At 43.0% G+C, this 27710-nt stretch overlaps 1 protein-coding gene across 1 annotated transcript in view; it reads right to left on the bottom strand.

Moving 5' to 3' along the window:
* The window catches only part of CELSR1 (cadherin EGF LAG seven-pass G-type receptor 1), a gene marked incomplete at both ends in the record, with an annotated part of 158969 nt that overhangs the window by 71352 nt on the left and 59907 nt on the right, over window positions 1-27710 (bottom strand). The window contains 2 exons of the mRNA XM_084306525.1: window positions 876-1098; window positions 20586-21224. Coding sequence (XP_084162651.1) covers window positions 876-1098; window positions 20586-21224 — 862 coding nt within the window. The remainder of the gene's footprint in view (window positions 1-875; window positions 1099-20585; window positions 21225-27710) is intronic.

The raw sequence follows: 27710 nt of genomic DNA, 5'->3' as shown, positions 1-27710 counted from the left end.
TGGCCAGAGGTTGTGGCCCGGCAACACCCCATGGCCTGGGAAGGCTCCGGGGTCCCCCCTCCCCACATTGCACAACCCACTGAGAGCACTGAAGCAGAGGAAGGTCAGGAGGACACAGGCAGCCCAGCTCCCTCCCTGAGAACCAGCACAGTCCCAAAACCAAGCAGGCAGGGACTGGACCCTCAGTAGGACACACTGCTCTGGTGGTGTCTCCTGAGCTGTGGTATCAGCTGCTGTCCAGATACCGTCACTGCTGCTGGTCCCCCCCAAACCTGTGAGGGTTGAGAGGAGTCCTCTCAGCTGTGTGCAGCACCTGGCAGCTCTTCACCAAGAAAGGACTATGCATACCCAAAATCTCCAAAGAAGAGGAGGTGAATAAACTGATTGTGAGGCACTGGAACAGGCTGCCCAGGGAAGTGGTGGAGTCACCATCCCTGGAAGTCTTCAAAAGACGTTTAGATGTAGAGCTTAGGGATATGGTTTAGTGGAGGGCTGTTAGCGTTAGGTTGGAGGTTGGACTCGATGACCTTGAGGTCTCTTCCAACCTAGAAATTCTGTGATTCTGTGATTATTTTCAGTAAGGAAGTTTTTAGTAAAGGTCTGTAGTAAAAGAGGCTGTTAGCATCTCAACAGCATCCTCAGCAGGGCAGAATGATTTCAAGTAAGACAATTTTGCCCCACTTGAAGGAATCAATGCCAGAAATCCCTCATGGTGACCTCTACACACAGATAATTTGTTGAATGTAATGAAATTTAATGAATATGCCCCAAGCTGGAGCAGAGAAGCCACCAGACCCAGACATGTGCCACGACCCTTCCATATGGGGACAAACAGGGAGGCCAGGGACTTACAAACAGGGAGACCAGGGACTTACATGAGGGAGACGGTGAAGTGGAAGCGCTGCCGCAGCCCCTTGAAGGTGATGAAGGACTGCGGGGGGAAGCTCCTGGTGGTCATCTCGCAGTAGGGCCGCTCGTATTCGCCCGGGGGGCACTCACACTTGAACCCCCCGATCAGCAGGTTGACGCAGGTTCCTCCGTTCTTACACACCCCTGGGGCGCAGCGGCCGGAGCGGGAATTCACCTCGCAGTACTCCCCTGGAAGGGCAGAAGGAGACATCAGGGAAGGCAATATCCCACCCAAGCAGCAAGATGCAGGAGACGTCGGGACCCCAGTGCTTGTGGGACCCCCAACGCTAGAACTTCAGCTGCTTTCCAACATCTGTACCCAGCCCCATCTGCAACCGAGGCACAAATCCGCAGTTGCAAGGGACAAAGGATGCTGCATTGTCTTTCAAGTCTGAATTCTCGGGGTGGTTGAGAATATAATCCTCTTCCAAATATTTGGCAGTGTTGGCCCTAGTTTTCAGATTCCTTGGCCGCTTTCACAGCTGGTGATAAATATAAAGCTGGTGATAGATAGATCTGTATGGTAGAAGGTAGCACTACCATTTAAAAACTTGCACACTCCCTCTCAGCCGAAATATGCGTAAATTGTTCCAGCATTTCACTGTGGGTAGGAAATTGTGTAAACAGATAAGTGTTTGCACTTCAGCTCGGCTGGAATTCGGCTTTGCTGCCCATGTCAGCGGCAGGGCGCGGCAGAGCCTGTGACAACGCTTGCAAAGCATTTATAGAAAGAATGAGCAGGGTGCCGATGACATATGTATTGCTTCCATATTTCCAGCACATCCTGCAGGTGACAGTGATTTTCTGAACAGTTCAGCGATGGGCACATTAATCTATGCAGAATTTAAGGATTATGTGTACCACTTGCTGTAGCTGTTCCCCCCCCTCAAATGTTTCATCTTGTTTCTATTCAGAAGTCTGTATTAAGATGAACACATCTTAATGAACACATCTTAATACTGAAAAATCAGGTATCTTACTTTGTATGTACACTATAATCTTTCTGGCATTTTCCCTAAATCTGAATGTGGATTGTAGTTTAAAAAAAAATCAATTTGCAATACATGGTTCGTAATGTACAGAGGACATTTAAAAAATCTGCTGTGGTTGGGACAAAAGCAGTTGCTCAATTAATCATTGTACAGAAATGTGGCCCTCTGTGTGAGTTAATTAGTTAACATTTATGCTTTGGCATGTGTCTTCCTAAGGTAACTGTGTGATGCTCTATTGCGTGTTCAGGTCCTGCCTGTAAAGCTGTTCACAGAAATTGGAGATGGCTTGTAGAGATGAATTTTACTCGGTAAGTACAGTCTGACAACTAAACGCTACAGAGCACCAGTACCCAAGCCAGCCAGCTGAAGGAACACATTCCCATCAGTTTGATGTTTGCATGATGACTCGCTACAAGATTATACAATTACATTAATTCAAACACGGTTAAAATCGTGCAAACACATTCCTGGAGGAAAGCAAAAGCAGCAGGAACTGTGGGCAGCGATTCACAAACGAAGGCAAATTAAAACAGCAAGTTGTGCTGAAGCAGCTGCTCCCCCAGGTTCCCACGCCAGCCCCAGCCGCGGTGGAGCCGGGTGGGAGCTGCTCTGGGAGCATCGCCCTGATCTAGACCTGGGGCTGCACCTTTTTTCGGTGCCAGGCTGTCAGCTGCAGTGGTTTGCAACCATTTTGCATGGTTTGGTAGCACCCTGGGGACGAGGCGAGGGAACAGCACTGCTGCATTTCTCCTCGCACATCAGCATCACGTGCCTTTCATGCCAGTTCAACGTGCACTGGTGAAATGCTTGAGCAAACTCAACAGTGCTCTGATCATTTATTGAGGGAAATGTATGCCATCCAGGTAGGTTCAGGTCCGGTGGCCTGCAGAGGACCGACCTCTGCTCCCTGTCCTGCTCCCATGACCAACAGAGTCACCAGACACCGCCTAAGACAAGCATGTTTGCAGGCATCTCCTTGCAGACAGGATACAGGGCTTTCCAGTATGATTTAGAAGGACATCATACGAGGCACAAGGGACCTAAACAAATATTGCTATAATAATAATTCTCACAGTTGACGAATTAAAAAATAAATCTTTCCCACCATCCTAGAGGGTGTGCAAGCCCTAACTTCTGAAGCAATAAACCATGTAGCCGAGGGTTCAACTTCAAGCCTGTGCTTAGAGCTTTTCTGATTCACGACTGATGTTCTCATATTCTCTTTTTAACATTAAGATGAAATGCTGTGAAAAACACTTGATAAATATCTCCCCGTTTCCATTTATTAACTGTGAGTATCAGGTTAGGCAAGATTATGTGAAGACACCTTCCTTAAAAGTTTAATGAGGAACTCAGCAAGATTAAAATGCTCTGCAATGTGTTTCTTCTGAAAGAATGTTTATATCATCTGAGACAGAAAATGCCCTCAGTGTATTGAATATGCCAAAAATGCTCACACAGGCATCACATGCACAATGAGGACATTACAGAAAGTGCTTTTTGATGATGCGTGGCATTAGCAAAGTCAATCTGCCCTTAAACCAAGAATTGCACAAATCTTTGATACCAAAACTCTCCAAAAATTGGAAAAACAGAATTTCTGCATAAAGGCAAAATACAGGTTTATCCCTTTAAAAAAAGTACTAGGATATTTTATGAACTAACTCTCCAGCTTGAAGTGGAATCTAATCTTCCAGGCTTTCTGAAAACAGAATGATATATTTGGCAACAGCAAATAATGGGCAGACCTGAACACACAGGGAGAAAAAAAAAAAACAAAACCGAAGCAAAAAGGAGAAATTCCTCTCACTGCAGCATGCTCTGGAAATGCCATGGCAATACAGAGGGGCAATATAAAAGCCTAAGGTGGAAGTCACTGCAGGCCCTGTATTAACTCTATGATGTAACAAGAACCAATAGGCCATTTGTCTGGGTACCTACACAGACACAAAACTATTTAAGAGAAAAGAAAGCTCATAGAAAAGATCTATTTAATTATGTTTATTATTGCTTTTCATTATGATGCTTAAAGAAGCAGTTTAAAAAAAAATAGTAGTTCAACTTTAAATATGATCCTTTGCCCTATATTCATTCAGCTGTAGCATCGTTGATGTCCCAGTTCCTAAAATTATTCTGAATTCTCATTAGTCTGTAATGTAAATGAGAACTGAATTTGAGGAGCATTCTTTGATGCTGAATTTTCATATTTTGTGTATATTTACTGAAATATACTGAAACAGCATTTTTGCAATCTCTACAGTAGCTCCAAGGCTCCCCATGCTTTAAGGTGCCAAGTCTACCAGGAAACTTGACAAATCCTTTTTTCTATTTTTCCAGAAGTACAGAACAGTGCCTGGGCTTATTTAGAAACACGGCCATGGTGGCTTTATTATGTAGCCACCTGAGCAAGCACTTATTTGAAGCACTGCTTTGATCAGGAGCACCCAATCCATTTTGGAAACACAACACCCCCTTCGCGCAGCTCTGCAGCTTGTCACTCCCAAGGGCGGCCACCTCGCCCCAGCCACATCTCCATCCCACAGCACTGTCCTACGGGAGTGCTCAGGCCTGCAAAATACGCAAAAATTGAAGTGAATCCTGCGTGTACTCGAAGGAAGAGCTGGTTGCTGGCTGACGTGCAGAAGCCGAAGTTGGAAGCCCCTAAGGGAAGAACTCATGAAGGAGCCAGAACGGAAGGGATCTCCATCAGGCACAGCACCCGCATTCAGGATGAAGAATGAGGAGCCTGTGCGCCCGCTCCAGCTGAAGGTCAGAGGGCTGAGCCTGCAGAGGAGCCAGCATGGTTGGAGGCAATGTCTCGCAGTCCAGTGGGAAAAAATAGTACAGAGAGGAAGGCGAGCTGCTGCAGGGGGCTGCAGGGGCTCAGGTGAGAAGAGCACAGCCCAGAAGGCCACCACAGGCAGCCTGGGGATGGTTTGTGAAGCTGGAGATGTCGACGAGGCTCACCCTGCCACCTAGGCTGCCCTCCGCACCTCACCATGTTTCCTTTGTTAATATAATTCCATTTTTTTTCACGTTGGCCAACTTTTTAGAAATCGCCTAAAAACTACTTAGACATCACAACTCGGTGAAATCCACACAGGAAACATCAAGCTTAGTCCCTCCAGCTGCTAAATCCAGAGCATGTGCTGTCAGATAACACGGGCTGTGTCTGCCGGTTATCTGCTGGGCAGATTCTTGGGCTGTGAAAAGCTGCTGGACCAAGCCTGCATGTGGTTTACTGTTACAGGATAGTGGCTGATCTTATATTCTCTCCATTAATATTGATGACTCTTAAAGATACACATCCTGTGGCTTTTACATGGCCCTTTATGTCGTGTTTCCCAGTTTTAAAGCCCTTGAGATTACGATAGCTGCGCTTTTGACACTGATTCCTCCTCTAAATCGTACTGCCTTTCATACGCCTCTTCTTCAGTTTTAGGATTAACTTTACAAAGATGTTAATCATAACATTTCTCACAGGAATTATATGTAAGTGAGGGCACCATGGTATCAGGCATAATACAACAAGAACAGGCAAAGAAAAGATTGGCTAGAAAATGGCTTCATTTGGTTCCCCTCTGACACATCGTCCAAATAAAGTAATGGAATAGTTTGATGAATGAGCAATAAATGATGATAAACAAGTGGAAAGAAATAAAAGTAAGCTACTTCAAATACGAAATCATAATCTTATAAATGCAAATATGTTGTGAGCTGAACATTATGCACACCAACAGTACACTTGCATGCATCGGAGTCATCTTTCCAGAAACCCGCCTGTGGTTTTGTTGGTGAGTTTCTTGATGACCTTACAATGACAGACAGTGCATAATGTTGCGAAACTTGCTGGAAACAATGTGATGGCATTGGAATAAAGACAGAGTTATTCTACTCTTCAGTTTACTGCAATATCCCTGTTTAAGACTAAACCTCAAAACTTTGTACAATTCTCTGATGGTCTTCAGGTGGTACACTATGTTAAATATATATATTTACATGCAGACCTGCACTGATGTTCTTGTTTCTTTTTCTTTTGCAGGTTCCCCAGACACGTATTAATTTTTCACTCAGTGTCTGTAATTGTTTGACTTGAATTGTTTCTTCTCTCCTTTCCTCCCTCCTGCCATTTGCTCTAGATACATACTAATCTCTTTCTCCACACTTGTAGTTGTTTCATCTGAATGGGAAGCACTTTGAGAAGCTGACTTAAGCAGCCAGCCTAAAATGACATACTTTAAAGTGGAAAGGAGAAACCACAAGAAATAGGGCAACTGAATTCTTCAAGAAATCCCCGTTGACCCATTGCCCTAATAAAGAAACAACCATAGTTAAAAGATTATTTGGTATCTTGCACATTAGGGGAAAATCAGTCCTCCTCTTCCTCTAAGTAAATAAAACACTACCTATTCCCCAAATATCTGATATCTGATTTTAAAATTTCCTTTGCAGTGGATGCACTGGATGGCAGAGATGCAAGATGACTCTTGGAGGAGAGATAGATGTGGTGGAGTGGCTGAAGCCAGGTCCACGGCCTCCCCTGTCACCTGTGAAAGCAAGACATGGCTTCCTCCCAATATTCCTCCTTTTTGTCCCGCACTGCAGGACTCCCATTTATAGACCCATTGTCTTTACAAAATAATGCAGAATCAGCATGGAAATCTGTACTGGGATGAGATAAACAGGGTGGGATTCAACGCCCCCACTCTGGGGACAGTTTCACTGCTGTTTAGGCTGAGCAGAGTTACCACAGTCCTCTTTCCTCAATACAATGTACTTTCCTGCCCCTCCTTTGTACTCATGTAATCCTGAAGCAGGCTGATTTGAAGAGCTAGTATGGCAAAACCCCACTGAGACTGACTTTTCTAATGTAGGGTTAATGATCTTCTGATTAGGCCCCTCCTAGGATCGATGGGATGAATAGCACAGCAGGCACAAAAGAAGGAGGCAGGAACATGCACCCAGTAATAAGAACGAAGGAATGGCCTTAGAAAGGTTTAACTGTTATGGAAATACTGCTTTAAGTTATTTTATACAGCTCACGACTGGGTGTAGTGGCTTACAGTTGACTTGGGTGAACTGGATCAACACCTACAGCAGACACCCACCTCCCTTCACAGACTGTGCAAGCACATACTGCAGGAAAATTGACTCCTGACACACCTCCAATGTAGGCACAAGTCAAGTAATGAAAATAAATAGGGGAAATATGCCCATAAAGAGAAATTAATGGCTTTGGTGACTCTGTGGGGTGTGAGTCTATTCCCAGAATCAAACAGGAGATATCAGCCTTACTGTCCAGCACAGTCCATTTGCAAATGAAACATTAAACAAACAAACAAACCCAGAAAAATGCTCTGTTGGTTTTATGGGAGAAGTCAGAGGGCAGTTACCCAAAGTTACCAAGCCATTCTGAATGAAGAAGTAGGATCAAAGAGAAATTGGAAGCCACCTGTGCATTGGTGACCGTGATTCATTAGGGGATGACTACATTCATGAACCACTTTACACAAACAACATAGAAGCGCTACTTGAAGAGCAGAGGCAAATTTGGGCTCCCTTAAAAATCAGTGGCCAAAGCCCTGCTGCCACTTCAATGCCAGAAGCGCTCATTAGACTTAATACTGACATTGGTGTTTGTTGCTTTGGGAGGTTCCTCCATTAGCCAGCTACTAAATGTTCAAATTAGAAAACACGCTTTGGTGTTTCCTTTCACATGTTAATGTAGGTTTTTGGATTTAGAATCGACCTAGGAAAATTAAAATCAGTCCCAACCTCCGTACAGGGATAAACATCAGCTTAATGTCCAGGGGTCTCCCTCCTCCCCCTTACTTTCTGCTCCCTTTGCTGCTTTCTGAACTATAGAGGCAGATCATGAGAAACATTGTAAAGTACAATAATACACGCATAAACCTACACAACCATACACCACATACAGATGTGTGCCTGTGCGTGCACACAAACACACTGTTTGGGACTAAATCCCACTGACTCACGACAGCTGGCCTTTGTAATTTAAGATGCTACCTGTTCCAGGCTTAAGAAGGTATATTTGCAAGAAAGTAACCTGAATTTAAAGCACTAAAATAACAATAAAAACACTCCTCTCACAACCTATATATTTATAGCTTGCCAAGTAGCTCTCTGAGGTGATAGACAGAAAACGATCCTATAATGCTACTCAGAAAATTGCTGTTTTATCTCTGGATATGGTTTAATTTCTCTTGTGGGCACAAGCCCTAAGCTCTGAGCTGGTGGGAAGAGATGGCACAGAGCTAGCAGGGCTCTTCCAACTGTGTAGCACTGCTCTCCTCCATCACCACCCTGCTCCCCTCTCTGGGCCTTTTTCCATGAAGCTCCCCCCCCAGCATTCCTAACAAGTCACAAATCAGATTCCTAAATATCATAGGACTGGGTTAAAGGTCGTGTGATCTTTGATCATGAGATGCTCAAAAATAATGAACACGGGATGTTTTTTTATTTACTTTTATCTGCCCCTGAATCTATGGATGGCATCTGCTGGCTCCAAGGCATGTGAGAGCTCTTGGTGGTCAATTCCAGCCTGAAACACACATCAGAAAATGGCTGCTCCGAGGGTTCTCACAATTCCCACTCCCATCCCAAGGGGAAACTGCTACTCATCCTCTTCCCCATCCCTTCCCACTTCTTCTTCCCACAGGGGTCCTTGAAGTTGGCCACTGCAGCCCGGCTGCCCCACGACCCTGAGATCTCCTGGGAGGAGGCCCACAACAGGAAACTCCCGTGGTCAAATGGGCAAGGGAAAAGCCAGAGCCCCATCCCACCTGCTGATCCTTGGGAAGGACCCTTCCCCTACAGTGCTAAAGTAGCACCACACCGTATTTTACAAAAACAAGAGCAGGGGAAGCTTAGGTCCCTTTCTCTCGAACTTTTTCAGACCATGCACTGCACATGGTGACGTGGCGCTGAGCTTCTAGTCATTCCAAAACCAGGCCCATGCCCATGTGCAAAGCACCAACCTCAACAAAGACGTGCCTCTTTTCCTTACCTCTTCCTCTCCCTGATGATAAAACAAGGCAAAATAGAAGACACCCTGCAGGGGTGGATGGATGGATGGATGAATGGATGGATGGATGGATGGATGGATGGATGGATGGATGGATGGATGGATGGATGGATGGATGGATGGATGGATGGATGATTTGGGATTTGGGGGCTTTGCATTTCAATGAAAAAGAGTAATTGAAAAAAAAAGGAACAACGCTAAGGAGGATTAGTGATATTTGGGGCACATCTGTTGGAGAAATTAATTAATCTGTTGATTTCAGGAACAATGAGCATGTTCTCAAGATGCTATGTGCTCTATTTGTATGGTCACTGCACCTTGTACCTCCCACGTAACTTCCATCAGTGTTGACAGGAACAGAGTACAGGCAAAAGTCATAACTGAGTCTTGGGACTTCACAACTCAGGCATTAGCATCAGTACTCCCTGAAAAGCCCCTCTGGGTTGTGGAGAACTCTTCAGGCCACGTCTATCACCCAGGACTACGTACAACACAAAATTACAGAAGAGGAAAAGGAAGCACACAGAAATTTCCAGTTCTTGTTGAGTTCTGTGGCAAGTATATGTTATACAACTTATCGTAATGCAAATTGCACTGATTTGGGGTAAGATATGGTGATGAAGCACTGCCTTTCAAAGGCCTAGGCTTTATCTCTGGATATATTTAGTAAGGAAAAAATTTGACTGTAGATGTTCAAGATAAAACCCTAATTAACTTATGTCATTGTGTCTGCAATTTGCATCATCTCTTACCTGGAATAAACCTCGTGGAACAGACCTTCCTAAAAATCCTGCTTTCCTGCCATTCTGTTAAAACCAATGGGAAACCCGGAGGTGTAAGAACAAGACACTCCTCCACTCAACACAGGTAACTCATTTGCAGAGGAATATTCCTCCCTCCATTTATTTTTAAGAGAAAGTCTTCCTCTACCTTTACTACATATACTCCTGATGTCATTTGTTTCTCTCTGCTCTCTGTGCCACGTGGTTTATCTCTGAGGAAGGGCACATAGAGGGGTCCCAAGGTTGGAGCAGCCCCTGCAGCTCACAGGACGCGCTCCCTTAGGGACAGGTTTTGCAGCCTGGTCCTTATTTGCATCCATGTGCACCTGCATGCTCTGCAGCATGGGAACCAGCTGCCGTACCTGGTTCTCACATCCTTCTATGGGCAGCCGGCGTAAGAAGGAAAAAGGTCACTCATGACCTCAGCATGCAACTGCTCCAATGACAAAAAAGATTATTTTTGTAAAGTAGCAATTTTTATTGGGCACTGAATGCCACCATAGGCACCGAATGCCACCATGGGCACTGTAACTGCCCCAGGACGGTGTTTCACAGGCCACTTCAGACCCACACAGTGCTTTTCAGAATATATTAAGCTATTTACCTGACTGAGGAATGAAAGCAAGGCACGGTGGCTGTGCTGTGTGTGTGCAGTAATGACTTTTATCAGCAGGAACTCGGAGTTGGAAAACTAGACATGCTTTCAGGCACAACCCAACTTCCTGCCCACTTTCAGCCTGTTTTTTTTCCCTAAACTGCTTTCCATGGAGGAGGACACCAAAGGGCTGCAACTCCCAATTCCCAAATTGCAGGAAAACAGCTCTACAAACCTACAATAAAGGCACATTAGTGAGATTTTGCATTTTGTGTTTTCCACAAGCCTGAAATTTTTACAGAAAAATCTCCCTCTTGCATCTTCTGTGTAATCCAACACTCTGGTAAAAATGATGGCATCGGGGAAACAAGCAGACCTCAAACAAACTCATGCCCCTTAACGTCCTAGGTGGTCACAAAGCTTTGGTGGAATGAAGCATAATGGCCAATTAGTGAGAATACTTGAGGAGAAGCCATCAAATATTAATAAAGCAGCTGAAAAACATGCTTAAAGTAAATCTATTATTGTAATTACATCTTGGGAGGCTGGCATTTCAGAGCTTTGTATTTTCATTTTACAGGAGAACTGTTAGGTTAACAGAAAGTTATGCTGGGAAGCACAATACAGCTGTCATTACTGCAGACCGTGAGTTCAGAGGTTTTCCTTCATGGGGTATTTAGAACCAGCAAAAGCAAGCTGATGCTCATCAAATTCCCATTGTTATGCATTTAAGGGAAATTTTGGAGAAAAAAAAAAAAAAAAAAGCTCCTTTACTTCCCAAATACAAAAGATTAGGGTTAAAAAATAATCTCATAATCTTATGTTTTAATAATCCAAAAAATATCTCTGACATGGGTCAGTAAAAACAAACTGAAAACAAAGCAGCTTAATCAGGGAAGCTGACGTTTTCTTACTGACTCTTGTCAAAAACATCGTGAAGTTACACATCCTGTGCTGAAAACCTTGAAATTGGTGTCTTTTTTAAAACAGTAGCTTTTAAAAAATTTTAAACAGACTAATTGATAACAAATGCAGCCAGCTTCCAGAGTGTAATCCTTCCTAAAACTGTTAATAGATTGAAATTCAGCCTTTTGTACAATAGTTTCACTTTGAAATCACTTTAAATGATTACCTAGTCTTGATAGAGTTAATATAGTTTACTGTGTCACCTAGATTGTGTTTAATTATTAATAAAAGACACTACTCGTCATAATAATGTTTCTTAAAATGAGCACATCGGTGTGCTGACCTCTTACAGGCCGGTTGCCCTAGCTACTCAAAGTATGTTTTTTAATTATTATATTGAAAATGTCTCTTACACGGTTAGCTAAAGAGAATTTGAGAGCCCAAAGTAATGTATCTTTACCTCGATTTTTAGAATCAAAGAGAAAATTCAGGCTGATGACTGCCCTGAAAGCTGGGCTGACCAGGGCAGGGTACAGTACCGGGTCCCCAGCGGGAGCAGGGGCTGCGGTGCAGGCAGTGAACCGTGATGCTCTAAACAAAAGAGCATTTGCACCAACAATGAGGCTGCGGTTCCCACCACGCTCTGCACAACTGTATTGCGGAGTCGTAATTATCTTGATGTTCAAGGCCAAGTGCCTCAGCCTGGTGCCCAACTGTCGAAACTTTCAGTCATCGTAGCACAAAGGAGCGGCACACAAGGAGCCGCACTTTTTTTCCCCTCCCTAACAGGACATCACCCTGAGACCCTCCTCTCTGCACCCAACCATCCTTCCTGCTGGCCCTGCGATCGCTTTCCTGTTGTTGAGCTACTGATGAAAAGAGAAACGACTAACCCCGGAATTACAAATGTTTTTCACAATTCAGTCTTTTGTTCAGTTCTGTTTCCCAGTTATGTACTCACAGCCAGGAGAAAAGGAGGCCCATTACCTTGTTCCTTGGAAGTTACATTTCTTTTTATGTGTATATTGTTTCAGAAGACCTAAAATATTTAATTCCAACCTTCCTGGAACTCGATTTTTTAGCCTTCATCTCTGCTATGAGAATTGTGAGGGGGTTTCCAGAACACGAAATATGCTGGAAAAAACACTAGCTCGTGATGATTTTATCTTCCCCACAGCTAACAGAAAGGCAAGTGCTTTTTTTGTTGTTGTTGGGTTTTGCTTTTTCCCCCTTTTTTTCCTCTTCTCTTCTTTTTTTTTTTCCTATTTGGTTTATTTTCAGTGAGCAACAAACCATCGAGACACCTAGCAGTGGTAATAAAACACTTACAGGGTAGTCTAATGCATGGGCTACTCTGACACTTAGCAAGTACGTGTTTTGATGTATTAGAATTAATTTGTGTGGCTTGCATACATTTTAAAATTTCATCCAGCTAGCTTGTCTTGACACACACACACAAAAAATAAAACGATGAGAAAAAACCCCGAATCATATGTTACACATGGCTCGACTTGGCTAAATTAATGAAAGCACAATCATAAACGATGGTCACGGAGAAATTTGCAGCAGTTTAATAAAATGCTATTTAAAATATTTTAATTAAAATTCACTTAGCGTGTGTAGTTTTTCTCAGATCAATGTTCTTCAATGGAAATACACATTCACAATGAAGGTAGTGTATGTGGGAACTTAGCTGCGTCACTAAGGAGGGTTTTTACATGTACCTGTAAAATTATAATATCAAATAGCTCCACTTTGTGTAATTACTTTCCACCTTCCCCTTTTTTTTTAGTTACACCAGTGAAGATAAGCAAATGCATTGCAACAAAGGTTTTCAAAAAGCCTGGGAGAATTGTGACTCCCATTTAGGTGTGGTAGCAGAAATCCCATTAATATAGAATCAGGAGTAAAAGTCAAAAGCAAGTACGAGCCCCCCAAAATGATGAAAATTCATGGAGCAAGACATTCAAAAAGACAAATACATACAACTGGTTAAATGCATTAAGAGAGAGTATTCATGTATGCTAGAAACAAGAAAATCCTGAATTTTTAGAGAATCGCAATTTGTTATTAATTGGAATGGCAATAGGTATCAGAGGTGCTCGACCTGTATTTCTCTTCTATTGGAAAAAAAAAAAAAGATATGGTCACATTCATAGGACATATTCTTGCCGAGGGCAGGGAAGGAGAGGCCAGGTGCCAAAGCCAAGCAGGCAGCAATGCCAGGTCAGCAGCCTGCCTACTCATGTAACTGTGAGCATGCCAGTAAGAACCTACCCTGTCCCCAAATCACAATATAACACACGTCAATGGCATTAATAATGGGCAGGCGTAAAAATGTAATCGTAAGCATGGAATCCTCCAACAAGTTATTTCCCACATCCTTCAGACACTGATTTTTAGCTATATGCTACTTGACATTGTCAACAACTGGAAGGAAAGCCTACGATCGTCAGTGATAAATTCTGCAGGTGACTGATAATGAGAGCAGGGAAATGAAGGGAAGACCAGGCCAGGTACTCAACCATCTTAAGGAAAAGCAGAACAATGCAAGAGAAAACCCAAATGATGAGCTGTAGTCACTAGGCAGGATTTTCTAGACCCTAGAAATTTTGGACCCTGTAATTTTTCAAGACCTTAGACATTTTTGACCCTATAATTCATAATTGTTTTGGAGATGTATGACTAAAGTAGCTTCTGAAGGCAGGGCTAAGTGATTGTACTGGTGAGGGACCTGTTGCTTTCTTTTACAAAGCACCCTTCATGCACCTCGTCAGACCGCTGTAAAACTAATTGAAAAGACCAAACAAAGCAGTAAGTCCATAGCTAGGTTTCCAGATGACAGCGAAGGGCTTTGATCAGCGCAAGAATTTCCACGGGCAAGGAGGAGAAGACACGAGGCTCCAGAAGAGGCACTCAAACCACCGGCAAATGCAAGACTTCAGCTGAACCAAAAACCATTCGCGGGCAGCAGCTGGGGTGGATGTAAGGGAGGGTTGGTGCACGTCTGGGAAGGCTTTCAGGCTTCAAACAGTAGCTAGTTGATACACATCGGGATGAGGGTAATGTGATAAAACTCTTTTCCGGGCTCTCGGAGAAGGCACAGCAGATTGATGTTAGGGCTGCAGGCCATTTACACAGTTTGAGAAGTGTCAACAAATACACCACAGTAATCCAATTAGAGCAGGCTTTCTGCATCCTGACAAGTGAGCATAGGTTGAAGATTAGTTGAAGGAAACATCCGTCAGGGAAAAATCCCGCTACAGGAGAGGGGGACCTCTGCAGGGATTCCTGTCATAATCTGATGCAAACTCCAGGCTCCAGATGTTCATCTCCTGAGATTCAGCAACATTTAGAGAAAAACAGTCGACAGGAGTGTGACAAAGTTTAAAAGTTTAATAAACTTCAGCTTTTGACTCTATTCTATAAAAATATAGCTTTACTCTGTATTAATTATTTCAGTTGCCTTATGGAGCAGTATTTCCATGGTCATGCTATCAGCCTCAGGTCCCGCTGAGCACCAGGAGGTTCCAGCCCAGCCACGAAGCTGTTGTGTGCTGGCCCCATCCCTGCACGCCCTAACAGTGAGCAGCACTGCAAAAACAGGCAAGGACACATCTTAACGTGCAGGGGCACAAAAGATCTCTGCAGGAGAGTGTGTGAGAGCGCGTCAGGAAAGAAATCCCTTTCACAGGGCTCTCCTCCAGTTTTCCAGCCACCAGCAGCCCAGGCATGGCTCACTGGAGCTGCCCTTGCTGCTCGGGATTTTGGCACCAACTGCTTTTATGGGACCTAGAAGATGCTGCGCCGTGGTTGCCACCCCTTGGAGTAGGGGGACAGCATTACTTTTTCTTAAAGGGGTGCCTCATGGCCTTCATCTGTTCAGAATAACTTTTTTGGAGTCCAAAGCAATCCTTGGATGAAAAGTGCTTTGTACGGATACGGCTTGTAATGAACTGAAGTCATAGTTCCTTGACCACATGTATACCCAAAGGCAAGAATTTTGCCTGCTGATACCTCTTCATCTGAATATCCCAAGCCAGTACTTATTTTCAGAAATCCATGATGCAAAATGGACATCACAGTAAAAAGAGAGAGAAGAAAGTAACTTGAACAATCGACTGCTGTGCTCTTCAAATGCAGCGTGCACTGTGTAATACTCAATGGAAGACTTATTATCCATGGCTAATTGCAAAGAATAGGTTGTATAAGTTCCTCCTCATATGTTTAGATATTAAGTCAGCTCATGAGACAACATCTGTGGTTCATTGCTCTGTGGCATGGGTAAATGCAATGGTCATATGGGGAAACTTCAAAGCACTGCGAGACAGATTTATGAGACGCTACGTCTCACAGTACATAGCTGAGTGGCAAAGATCATAAAAAGAGGAAAAGATAGGCTTTTGCAGCTCTTGCACCAGTCCTGCTCTGAGAAATGTTTGGAGGAGCTCTGCCTCTGTACTGCTCACAGAGCCCTCACCAGCTGGCCAAGCGCCGTGAGCTGCTGGGGCTTGGAGAGGTGCCGGTCTGTGCCCGGCTGCTGCCAGCAGCAGGGATGGAGCTTGCCATGTCCACATCAGCTCAGATGTCTGCTCATTCAGTAAAGGCAGAAGAGGGTTTTGCTTACACAAATTCCATGTGGATGAAACAGAAGAAGCTGAAGAAGTGATGGGAAAGCTGTGCAGAGAACAAAACTAAGGAGTAGTAATCCTAAGGAAGGATCCTGTACATGTACGTTCCTTCACCAGGAAACCAGGACTAAGGGACACTGTTTACGTAGCACCAGTACAAAATAGTGTAGTAACTTCCTTTCATTCAGCTTAATACTTGAATGAGGTATCCTTCAGAGAGATGATCCATAAAGCTGACCCGTACTGTGGACGAGGCCCCTACATTCATGGAAGTGTTTGGGAATAACACAATTCCTTATGCAGTGTTTTGTGCTCAGGACAAACTTGGTCACAGGTGTCTGAAAGTGCTGGCAAATCCCCACGGCCCTGGGATGATAAACTTTCAGCCTTGCCATTGAAAATTTCCTAAAATATGAAGATATGCTGTACAGGACTTTGCTGTTACACACCTATGGGTGCAGGGCTCTAGCAGAGCTGCAGAAGTGTAACCGAGACTGGAATTTCAGACACTCTCGCCCAAGATAAAATGCTCATTACAGCTACCCTGGCTGCCAGATTTCTGTACTTGAAAGCTGAAATTCTTCCAAATAAATCTCTCTGGCCTGAAAAATGAGAAACTAGTATCAGACCAAGCAATGAAATTACTATCTGAAGGATGAATATGAGTTAAGAAACCAGAGAACCAGATCTTCATGTTTGCTTTTACTGCTAGATGTTGTTTGAAAGAGCCAAACCCTGAGAACTTGCTGAGCACCATGAATAGGGCCTTCTGGCATGACTCTGCAAAACCAGCTACAATTACCTCCTTGTGGCACACACAGAGAGAACTCACTGCGGTGAAGTTAGATGGCACGATTTCTCACATTAATATGGTATCACAAAAATAAATGAGGACTAAAAAAAAATATAACACGTAAAAGATCTCTAATTGCTGTATTTGATTACTACAAGATTTATGACCACTTAAGATTTCTCCCCTCTCTGAAGTGAAATCCAAGGAGAGATGCTGAGGATATGGGAAGTTCTCTGGCAATATCTTTTTTCCCCAGAAATTGCTCCTTGCTAGGGGAGAAGTAGCAAAGGAGGCTGAAAGAATGCACTGTGCTACGGAGAACTGTGGGAACATCAACTCTCTTCCTTATCTCAGGATTATTTTTTTTTTTTCCCTTTGGATTGCTTTTGTTCTGTGTGGTTCAGTTTTACTTTGGGGGACTGGGACAGCAGAGGAGAACGCCGGTGGCTGCTGCTGAGCAGAAGGACCGCAGGCACCGAGCTGCCACGGGAGCTGATGGCAGGGCAGGAGATACACCCAAAGAGGTGTCCACAGCTATATGGCCTATAGGAGGCTCAACTGTTCCTGCAGCACTCAAAGATACACAGAACGTAGCTGGAAAAAAAAGAAACAGGTTTTCCACAGTGTCTGAGTTCATTCAGTCTGTTTGCTTAACTTAAATTACGTCCTTTAAGCCTGTAGTCATGCACACAGCTCCCTGCTGTCAATAGCACCATTGTCAGCCTGCACTGTTGTTCACTACTGTGCACGAGTTTCTATACAAAGAACAGAATTTAAAGCAGTTGCTGTTTTGAAAAACATGATTAAAAATATATGTCCTTGTTCCCTCACCTCCTTCCATCACAGGAAGTGAAGCTGATTCCAGCTCACCGAAAACTAGCCAGCGTTCAGGTTTCAAAAATATCTTATAAGAGCTCAGTTTACCTTCGTGCACGTAACAGAAGACTCCTGAAGACAGAGGAACTTTCATCATGTATAAATGACTAACAATTACTTCAAAACAAATGGAGGGCTTCAAAGCAGGGTGGAAAAATGGGGGGAAATTCCATCTGATTATGATAGGACATAATTATCTGCCACAGGAAATAAATGCTATATTTTTAACAGGTGACCAGTCAGATAGATTCAGTACAGGGTTATGATTGTGTAGTGATTTATCATCGAGTTTCAGTGTATGTTAGCAGAAAGATGACAGATCTTAGCATTTTCTTGCAATTATTTTTCGACATAGGCTCTTAATTGGGAAATTGAAACATGAGAGCTGCCAGAGCAGGCTGCATTTCATTGACAATTACCATTCATATTTCATCTTTTACAATTATTTCAGAGATTCATAAGTACTTCGTATTGATATGTTACTACTCTGAGTTTATCCCATGGAAACATGTCTGTAATTCCAGCATCTCCCAGTATTCAGCCTTAGCAATGCTCTGTCCATGCCATCAGCCACTGTTCTGCTTTTCCCATTCACAGTTGCTGCATTATGAGTCAATACACACTGCTGTTCTTGAAACAAACCTGTGCTGCTTAAATGTTAGATAGATATAAAATCTGTATTGTTGCAAACAATAAATATTTATATACAAGCAGCAAATGCAATATTATGATTAATAGATCATAAACCCAACTTACAAATTGATATTAACTTATTTTAAAAAAGGTCAAAAATTGAAGGCAAAATAATGCAGTTCTTCAAGGAGATCATGGACAAAATTCTACAATGGATCAAGTACTTTGTAAACTATTTTTGGTAATAGATTGCTTGTTGATAACATTTTCCACCTCGTTCTGTAAAAGGGGTGAAAAACAACCATCTAATGACCACCATATGTGGCCAAGTGTGTCAGGTCTGATGGAAAAAACATTGTCATGCAACACTGAGCCTAAAGGCACTAATGTAACATAAACCAACCACAGAGTGGATACTAAATGTCTACTGCATTCATTCAGCAATAAAACAGATATAGTCAATAATATTTGTATCAATTTACAGGATAAGGAATTCCAGAGCCCTCTTGAACACAGGGCAAACTGTCACTCCAAAAAATAAAGTTTCACTGAGGCATGGTTAACTCTGAAACCTAAAGTTGGCATGCCTATGAGCAGTGCACATTCCTTAATTTCTGATCACTTCAATATCCTGGCAGGACAGTTAATTTTTAACTCAAGAAATATGTACTGAAAACACAGTTACAGATCAAATCTTTCTTTGTGCATGAATATTATGCTGCTGAATATATGAATATTCATATTATATGAATAATATACGTACAGTGACTGTTCTGACTACAGAATTAATTATTAAGAATGTTCATGAATTATTAATATAAAATTATCCTCTTTCATTTTTAAGCATATTTAGTCTTTTTATTCTGAAAATAGCAAAAGACCCTCAAAATTTGATATGAGAATGGCATGTTTCTATCATTCTATGTCATTCCAAAACTTTCCAAGACCTTTACTCATGGATGAATTAAGTCTATTTATATGCATACCATTTTCAATGAAACTTGCTATTTCTAAGCATTCCTAATCATATATAGTATTACATAAACATGTTAAACTAAATGAACTGGTTATAAAATGTATTGTGTGATGCCAAGTGTTTTCCATATCATGCATCAACTGTATGCACAGAAAATGGACTTCATAATGCATTTCACTGTATAAGTCACACGCAAAAAGCCTCCCAGGAACAATCATTCCTCAGCAAAGACCAGAATCCCAGCCATCACAGACAGATTCAGGGTTTCAATGGTCAGGCAAAAAAATTGTCTCCAGCACCTTATGAAGATTCTGTTGCCCTGAGCCCCTCTCATCTCAGGGAGCATCTCCTGCCCCTGTGCTGGGGAAAGCCCAGTTCCCTTACTGATGCCATGTCCCTGCTGGCTGCTGGTTCCTTTCACCACTGCATTTTTAATTACAGTCCTGAGCCAACAGCCATGTAAAGTGAAGGAAAACCCTTCCGCCTAGAAGGCTGGATGCAGCCCTGTAGGCATACACATCATGTTATTTTTTTATATGAAGACTTAAATAATTTATGTTTTCAATTTTTTATAACTTCAGCACTGAGAGGCCGCCTTGGGAGCAGTCCCCTCTGCTTTACACCTCATTTGTGGGGGTCACAGCAGATGTTGACAAGCTGTCAGCATCAGTTACAGCCAGGCAGCACCTCAGCGCAGGATGCTCACATGCACGTGCAGCTTCAAACACTCAAATAATCCCACTGCCTTTACTGAAGCACCAGAAAACATTCGGCTGGTGTTCCTCCCTAACATCTCAAGAATGTTTGAGAAGCAGCACTTTGATCTTCACTAGCTTTCAAGATCATGATGCGGCAAAGTGTGTTCCTCAACAGGCTGCTGGATATGGGCCTGGAAGAGGCTTTCTGGAGTCCACGTGGATGCTTACAAACTGGAGCTGCCTCGCAGTGCTTCCCATAAATGTATATTGTGGCAGTTTCTGGTCACCGTGAGCCACCCTCATGCTCTGCACTTGTCCCAAGGGTTGGTGACCTTACTGAGGCTGCCCACCCACACCATGCCCTGGTGGGCACTGCTGAGGTGCCAGGAAGGAGTTAATATGCAAAACCATGGGACAGGGCCCACCTTTTTCCTTCCAAGTATTTGGTAAAAGAAATACGATTGCACAAAGTGGGTAGAAATTCACATGAGGGAGATCATTTCAGTAGCTGTTGGTCCCCCTGGCACGGCCTGGAGCAAGGCACGGCTCCTGTCACGGCATGTCCTTGAGGATATCGGCCTTACCCCAAGTGATGTGTGGCACTCAGAAGCCTTCCCCCTCCCAGAAGGCACCGCCAGGAGTTTTTCTCCCTTTGACTAAGAATGTCAGCAATTCCAGCTTGATACAGAGCTGGCCTGGTTGACGGGCTAACATATAAATCATGGGTCAAAGATAAGATAAACACATACCAGTGTAGTCCTCGTAGCACTCACAAGTGTAGCCCCCTTCTCGGCTCCGACACAGCCCGTTGCTCCCACAGGGGTTGGAGTAGCAGAGGTCGATCTCCGTCTCGCAGTAGTCGCCGGTGAAGCCGGGTGGGCAGCGGCACCGCAGCCCATTGATGGGATGGATGGGGCGGAACAGGACCGTGTTGGAGCTGATGAACGGGGCCGAGCTGTCGAACTTGAGCACGGAGACGCACTTCATGTAGTTCTCGCAGGGCTCCCGCAAGCAGATGTTGTCGTCGAAGGGCAGCACCCTCTGCGTGGAGATCAGGGTCAGCAGGGTCCTGTTGAGGTAGATCTGCTCCTGAAGGTCCTCGGAGGGGAAGAACTTGTTTCGGATGCCACCGGGGAGCAGAGCCGAGAAGGTCACGTTCAGGATGTTGGAGCTGACGTCCGTGTCGTTTTGGATGTTGAACACAAAGATGCCATCCTTGGCAGTGGACAGCACTGTTGCCACCCCCTCCACGAAGAGGGACAGGAGGGGAGAAAGGAACCTCTCCTGGGACATGTTCTCCAGCCGCACCGTGATGCTGTTGGTGAGCATGTCGTCGGTGATGATGGTGACGCGCAGGGTGCAAACTGCTGTCACACTGTGGACACCATCTGAAGGGAAAAGAGAAAGATTACAGTGGTGTCAGAGACTGGGCTTCAACCTATGGGCAAGGACGTCCCTGCAGTCTCCTAAAAATTAAACGGACTTGTGAGGCATTTCAGGGCACCAGAATTTGAGTAGGAAATGCATCTTTCTGCAGTGATTACCAATGCCTTTACTCAATAAAAATAAATAATAAAAATAAACAAACAAATTTTCTTAAGGATTGCAACTCAAATATCTCAAACAGCACACCCAGAGTACATCCCAGGCAAACAAATGGCGAGGGCTAGTGAGCAAACAGACAGCCTGACAGCCCTGGGATGACCAAGGGGGCTCTCCTGATAGCAACTGAAGGGATCTTAAATACAAGTCACGGCTAGTCTACAGCCGGTGCTGGGAAGCTGTTGCTTTTCACAGCACACCACCAAAATTATCTTCTCCAAGCGCAGTCTCAGGCTTAAGGAGCCAGAACTATGCACAGACAGAGAGTTGTTACCAGAGCTTTAGATAAAAGCCACCTACGGAAATATTCACATTTAAACATCTGAATTCATTCATTCTACACACCTTCTTCAGAAAATATTATGAAACTTAGAAAAAAAAAGTCAGTAATGAAAAGCAGACATTTAAAAACTCTTCAATTTAACCTTTATTTAAAGCATTTCTAGTACAGCTGTGGATGTTTTGCAATAAAACCCATAAATATGTGCATAGTAATAATACCTGACACTGGACTGAGAGATGTCACTGTAAAATCTTAATATACCCCAGGCTTACTGTAGTGTTATGAATGTACAAACATTCTTTCTTTACAAAACATAATTATGATGATACAGTTAATGCTATAATTAATCCAAATTCAATGTGAGCATGGAATGGGAAATTGCATCATCACCAAAATCAAACCACTTAGTCTGATTCTGTCTCCTTGCTAACATTAAGGACTCATTAAGAAAATACAGATCACATTACTGAAAATATGATTAGTACTACAGTAGCATCAAGAGATCCCAGGAGAGATCGAGACTGAGTTCTGATAAGAAATGTTCCCTCTCAAAGATCTTACAGAGCAAATAAACAACTAAATATGGGTGTGAGTTCGTCTCATGAGGGATGAACTGGCTTGAGTGGCCACTATCCAGCCCACAGGGGTGTTAACAACAGAATCCAGCTCTCCTAGGTCCCAGCCTAGTCCCATAGACTTGGCCCAAAGCATCCCTGAAATAACAGTTTCACAAGTGACCTGCTATTGCATGTGTTTCAGTCAAACCATAATGCATGTGTGGAAATGGATTTTGCATTAATATATAATCACAGCAAAAACTGCATTTGAATCAATCTAAAACCAGTGTGAGATTAAAATTCTAACAGCACGGATTGCCAAAGGTCATCTTCCCAAGGACTGTTATCTGAAAGTGTAAGTTTATGATCCATTATGGTCTCTTCTAAAAGGTCTTCCAAGAACAGAAAAAACAGAATGGCTCTTTTCCCATTCACAGTTATTGCTGCACCCCAAGTGCTCTTTTTTCAAAAATAAATGTAGTGTTAATTGCTTATATTATATTAATAAATATATCGTTAATTATTGCATAATTAACCAAATGGCTTTCAACTCCATCCTCACGATCACGATATCTGTAAAAGCTCAGCTGTTGACTTTTTTTTTCACACTGAAGTTGCTTTAAGGCAAACAGAAAATTCTTCTCTCCTGTGTGTTACTTTACTACTGCCTAGCTAAAAGCAAACACTAAGAAGAGGTCATTATTGGGGGTGATCTTTTTGATGTGCCCATCATAGCTGCTCACATGCCAGCTTTTGCTTTCTCCCAGAGATCCTTACCAACTCTTCCTTGGACTCACTCTAGAAACATTTCTGCTTCCACAAAGACCCAAAGACACTGAATGCAACCTTTAAGAAACATCAGTAGCCAAAATTGTCATGTATAACCACCTCTTCTGGGGTAGTCTGTGGATGTCTGGACAACAGCTAGTACAGGATGCATTTTATTTTCATAAATGACAGCCTCCGACTAGTTTACCCACTTCTGTCAACTGCACAGCTCGTTCCACTGAAAGAACAGAAGCAGAATAAACTATTCACATTTTTTTCCTAAAGCAATTGACATTTGATTGCCTGTCCCATAGGGTCCCTGAACTATTTTGCTATTTGTTGCACAATACCCTACAGAAGTGCTCTCATACCAGTGAGGAATGAGAATAGTGGACAATGGGCCCTTTTTTTAAAGAAAACACTATGATCTATAGTCCATGGTATGTATAGTAAGAAGACAAAATACTATCCACTGTCTGACAACACACTAGAGTCTACAAACTGTCATAATCAATATAAACTGTCACAATATACAAGAGCTTCCCAGCATTCACAACAGCTATTCTGACACAATTAATAAATCACTGGAAAAAGCCCTGTGTCAGATACCACACAGCCTTGTTGTTCTGAAGGCAGCACAAAAGAAAATCGGGCACAGACATATAGCGATGGATTTTGCAAAATTAAGTTATGTTTCAAAAGCAAATTTGGCTTTGTTCAGCCCCATTGCAGAGCATTAAAATAAAAGAGAGTAGAAAGGAGCCAGGCATGTGTGCCATGGGCAACAAAAGACCGGCATGGCTATACAGCCTGCTGGACAAGCAGCTCTTTCATATCCCCAGTAGGTTTGAGAGCAGAATCACTGGATTTGATCATTCTATTCATTCAGAAATTCATGGAAAGCTGAAACAATCTGTGGTTTTATGTGACCAAATTAGTATCTATTCTACTTTGAACAGGCAACATTCCCTTTGAGGGTCTGAAGCAAGTGCAACGAAGGAAGTGAAAATGTTGCCTTGTCCTTATCAGGAATTGAGTAAGTCTGACATACATGACAATATACGTGTTTTGAGCCTCTCAGATGAAATACTCCAAGAAAGTTTTAGAAGTTTACTGCCAGAAAATGGAGAAAAATAGTATTAGAAAGTATTATTTTATGGAGCAGTAATACTTCATGTCCTTTCACTGTCTGACATGCCTACCATATGCAGCTACTCGATACACAAGCACAATCAATCTGTTATTCTGCTAAAAAGGCTCTAACACAGCCTGATTTTTCAAAGGTCTTAGGATGCAGATATAAAAAGCCTGCATCGTGTTTTGGCAGGTGCAAGATGGCTTCAGTCAGGGGTGTGAAACAACCTTCAAGGGATGCTACACAGGAGAAACGCTGGACACACTTTCCTCCTTGGAGCAGACCTAGGCACAGATGAACACGTCCGTGTGTGCAAGGCCTGGCTGTCACTGCTTCTCACAGCCATCATCTGCCTGGCTTCAACAAATGGGCTGGGTGCAGGAGTGTTTCTGAAGGAGCTCTGCAAACATGAGCCACGCTGGCAGATGAGATGTGTGGGCATCCTGCTAAGAGTGTCTTGAGTGGCCTGTGTGCATCTTAGCAGCCAAAGCCACTGGAAGGACGGATCAACAAGAAAAATAGGGCTCCAAACATCGTTTTGTGGGCTTGGCTCCTAAAACCTCTGTCACAGTGGCTTTTGTTGCTCTGTCCCGGAGTTTCTCTTATGTACATTGTGATAACAGCACTTATGTGTAAATTGTGGAGTATGGGATGCAGATGTTGAAACGCTGAGACACTGGGGTAATGAAGGCAACAAAAATACCCTAAAAAAATCATAAAATATTCTTTCAAAAGGTGTCACAAGTAAGTTTATCAAAAGCAAGGTGGAAAAAAATAAGGGGAAAAAAAATCTATTAATGTTTCACACTACTGTGAATGGACCAATATCTGTATTCTGGACATCCGGGTAATTGTAGAGGAAAGAGGCGTTCATTACAAACACAGTTCATGCACACTGAACTTATAGCCAGGCAATAATGTTCTACATATACTTTCTGCAAAAGACATCTCCAGAAGGTGGAAATCAAAGTAGACATATTTTGTGTCACTGTCATTGCTGAATATGCTCCTTAAAAAAAAAAAAAAAAAAAAAAAAAAGCAACTAATCTTTACACTCCATCAAACTAAAAAAAAGATTTAATACAACTACTATTGACACATTACAAACAAAAGAGAATACAGTAAAAGCTGACAAAAGCACAAACCTCTCTAAAATACAGTAATAACTGAGAATTTATTAAATAGCCATTGTTTCGTGATTACCTTTCCTTTACAACAAACCCAATCAAATTTGAGACCTTAATCTCAGCTTTCTATCTTCTGGCAGTCCATAAACCAAAGAATTTTATTATCTAGAAATGTAAACACAGCAATGTTTAACTGAAACACGTATTTGGCAATGGCAGCACCTGGCCAGAAAGGATCTTTTTGTTTGTTTTTGAAGTTGGCAGAAATAAAACAATTAACACTTTTTTTTTTTTTGGCTTATTATATACAAGGGTCTTAGGGATAATTATCAAAGCTGTATATTTTATATAAATATTTTAGCATCAGAACGTTTTTTCATAGATATCCCAACCCACATCTATTCTAATCCTGCTTTATAATGTATCTGGAAATAGCAGATGCCAGAGTTTACGACACAGCCATGCAAACTCCTTGGCCAGAGAACAGAATAAGGACACTCCATAGGTTCACATAAACCTCTTGCTTTTCCCAGCTCGTAGGAAGCAGGCATATCCATAGGCAGCAGACGTCATTTGGTAACATGCCTTTGAATGATCAGACTTCCATCCCTCACTGCTTGCAGCCGTGTCTTTACATATGGGAGCAGGCTACACTGTGCAGAGCTGCAATCCTCTGCAGGTCAGCAGAGAAGAAACAGATGGGTGGCAGTGGCTGCCAAAGAGAAAAGCCACAGTGGCAGTGAAATCTGCAAAACGCCTCATTTTTTTCACCTCTTTGCTTAACAAGTTCAGTTTGCTTAACAAGTTCAGTTCAGCCTTGAATTAATGTTGAAGATGCCATAGTTTTAGTGTCATCTCCACTGCTTGGGTGGCAGCAGCATGTAAGTAGCAGCAGCTCATAGCAGTGGAGACAGCAGGCAATATTTGGCTGCCTGAGCAGAGCTGGAACCTAAAACACGGGTTTCACTCAGCTGCCTGCTGAGCAAACAGCAGTAAAACCCAGCAGACATCCATAAAAGTGACATGAGCAGTCCTGCACTAAGTGTTGGTTGTTTGTTGCCTCGCAAAGTCTGCAGTGCAAAGCCCCTGCCTTGCATGTGTGCTTGCACACCATGGAAAAAGTTTTAAAATACATAAGATATTAGTGTATTAAAATTATCCCTTCCAAACCACTGCTGTATGCACTACAAAGCCATTCTATGATCAGACAAACTATAAGACAAACCCTTTAAAACATTGTCTACATTATGGAGAATTTCAGGGGCTTACAGCACAGAGAAAGCATCCTAAAAGGAAGTAAACTGCACAGAAAATGGAGGATGGGAACCTAAGCAAGATTCTATGCCAAAACAGGAGAAAAACTACCACAAAAGTAAAAGGAAAATAGGCAAAACTGTGAATTTAATTTTGGTCTTAGTTGTCCAAAAGGGCAGGACAAAGGTCCAGGGGCAACCATCCCTGAACATCCCCAAGCAGTCCTTGTTATGTAATAGAAATAGATGAAAATAAAAATTTCTCTTTTGCTAAAGGAAAGCAAATGTTGTGATAACTAAATGTTGTGATAACAAAAAAGGGGACAAAACAAAAAAGGGGACAAACTGAAGTCTTTGAGAAATACTCTCCATCACCTCGTTTTGGTGTAAACACATCTTGTATAACACCCTATCATTTCTTAGACAGGCAGTAATGGATCATGTTAAAGCTTCCTGCTCTGGGATCAGAAACGCTGCTGATGACCAATTCCTTCTTTACACCACATTGAATGAAACGACACAGGAATGATTCCCCTTGGCCACGGGAATTATGGCTTTTGTCCCTCCCTTCATTTCAGACTGCTGGTATCACATTTGCACGCTTAGGACCACTGACTGCCAAAGCAAGTTGTGGACTTTGGAAAGAATATATGAAAATAATTATCTATTATTCACACTACGTCAAATGTTTACATTAGAAACACTGGCCTGAAGAACATCAAGGCTGAGGCCTGCTCCAAAGCCCATTACGTCAACAGGAAGATTCCCATTGACTCCAGCAGGCTTTGCTCCTGGCCAAAATTGGGCCGGCGGCCTAATTCTGTGTGCGCCCCTGCCAGCAGCCCATCGTGCTAGTGCAGAGCTTCCCTCCTGACCTGGCAGCCCCAGACACGAACCACAGTCTGTCAGGAAAGGGTAGTGGTTTAAAACCAAGACGTCGAGAGCAGAAATGAAAACATGAGGGGTGAGCAGGGCGAATGTGCAGACGAGAGCATACAGCCACTGTGGTTTATGTGCCACACGTAGAAGAGGTGAAAGCTGTGGCTGACCACACTGTGAACACTTTAGACAGACTACAACAGTCCAAATCCAGATTGTGGCTATGCCATGTCATGCCCTGCCACCATAGCAGTGTTGGCTACAGACACA

Source organism: Netta rufina (genome assembly GCF_964035555.1).
Source record: "Netta rufina genome assembly, chromosome: 1".
Taxonomy (NCBI): Eukaryota; Metazoa; Chordata; class Aves; order Anseriformes; family Anatidae; genus Netta; species Netta rufina.
Note: the sequence above shows the minus strand (reverse complement) of the source record. Positions and strands in the feature narration are given on the sequence as shown.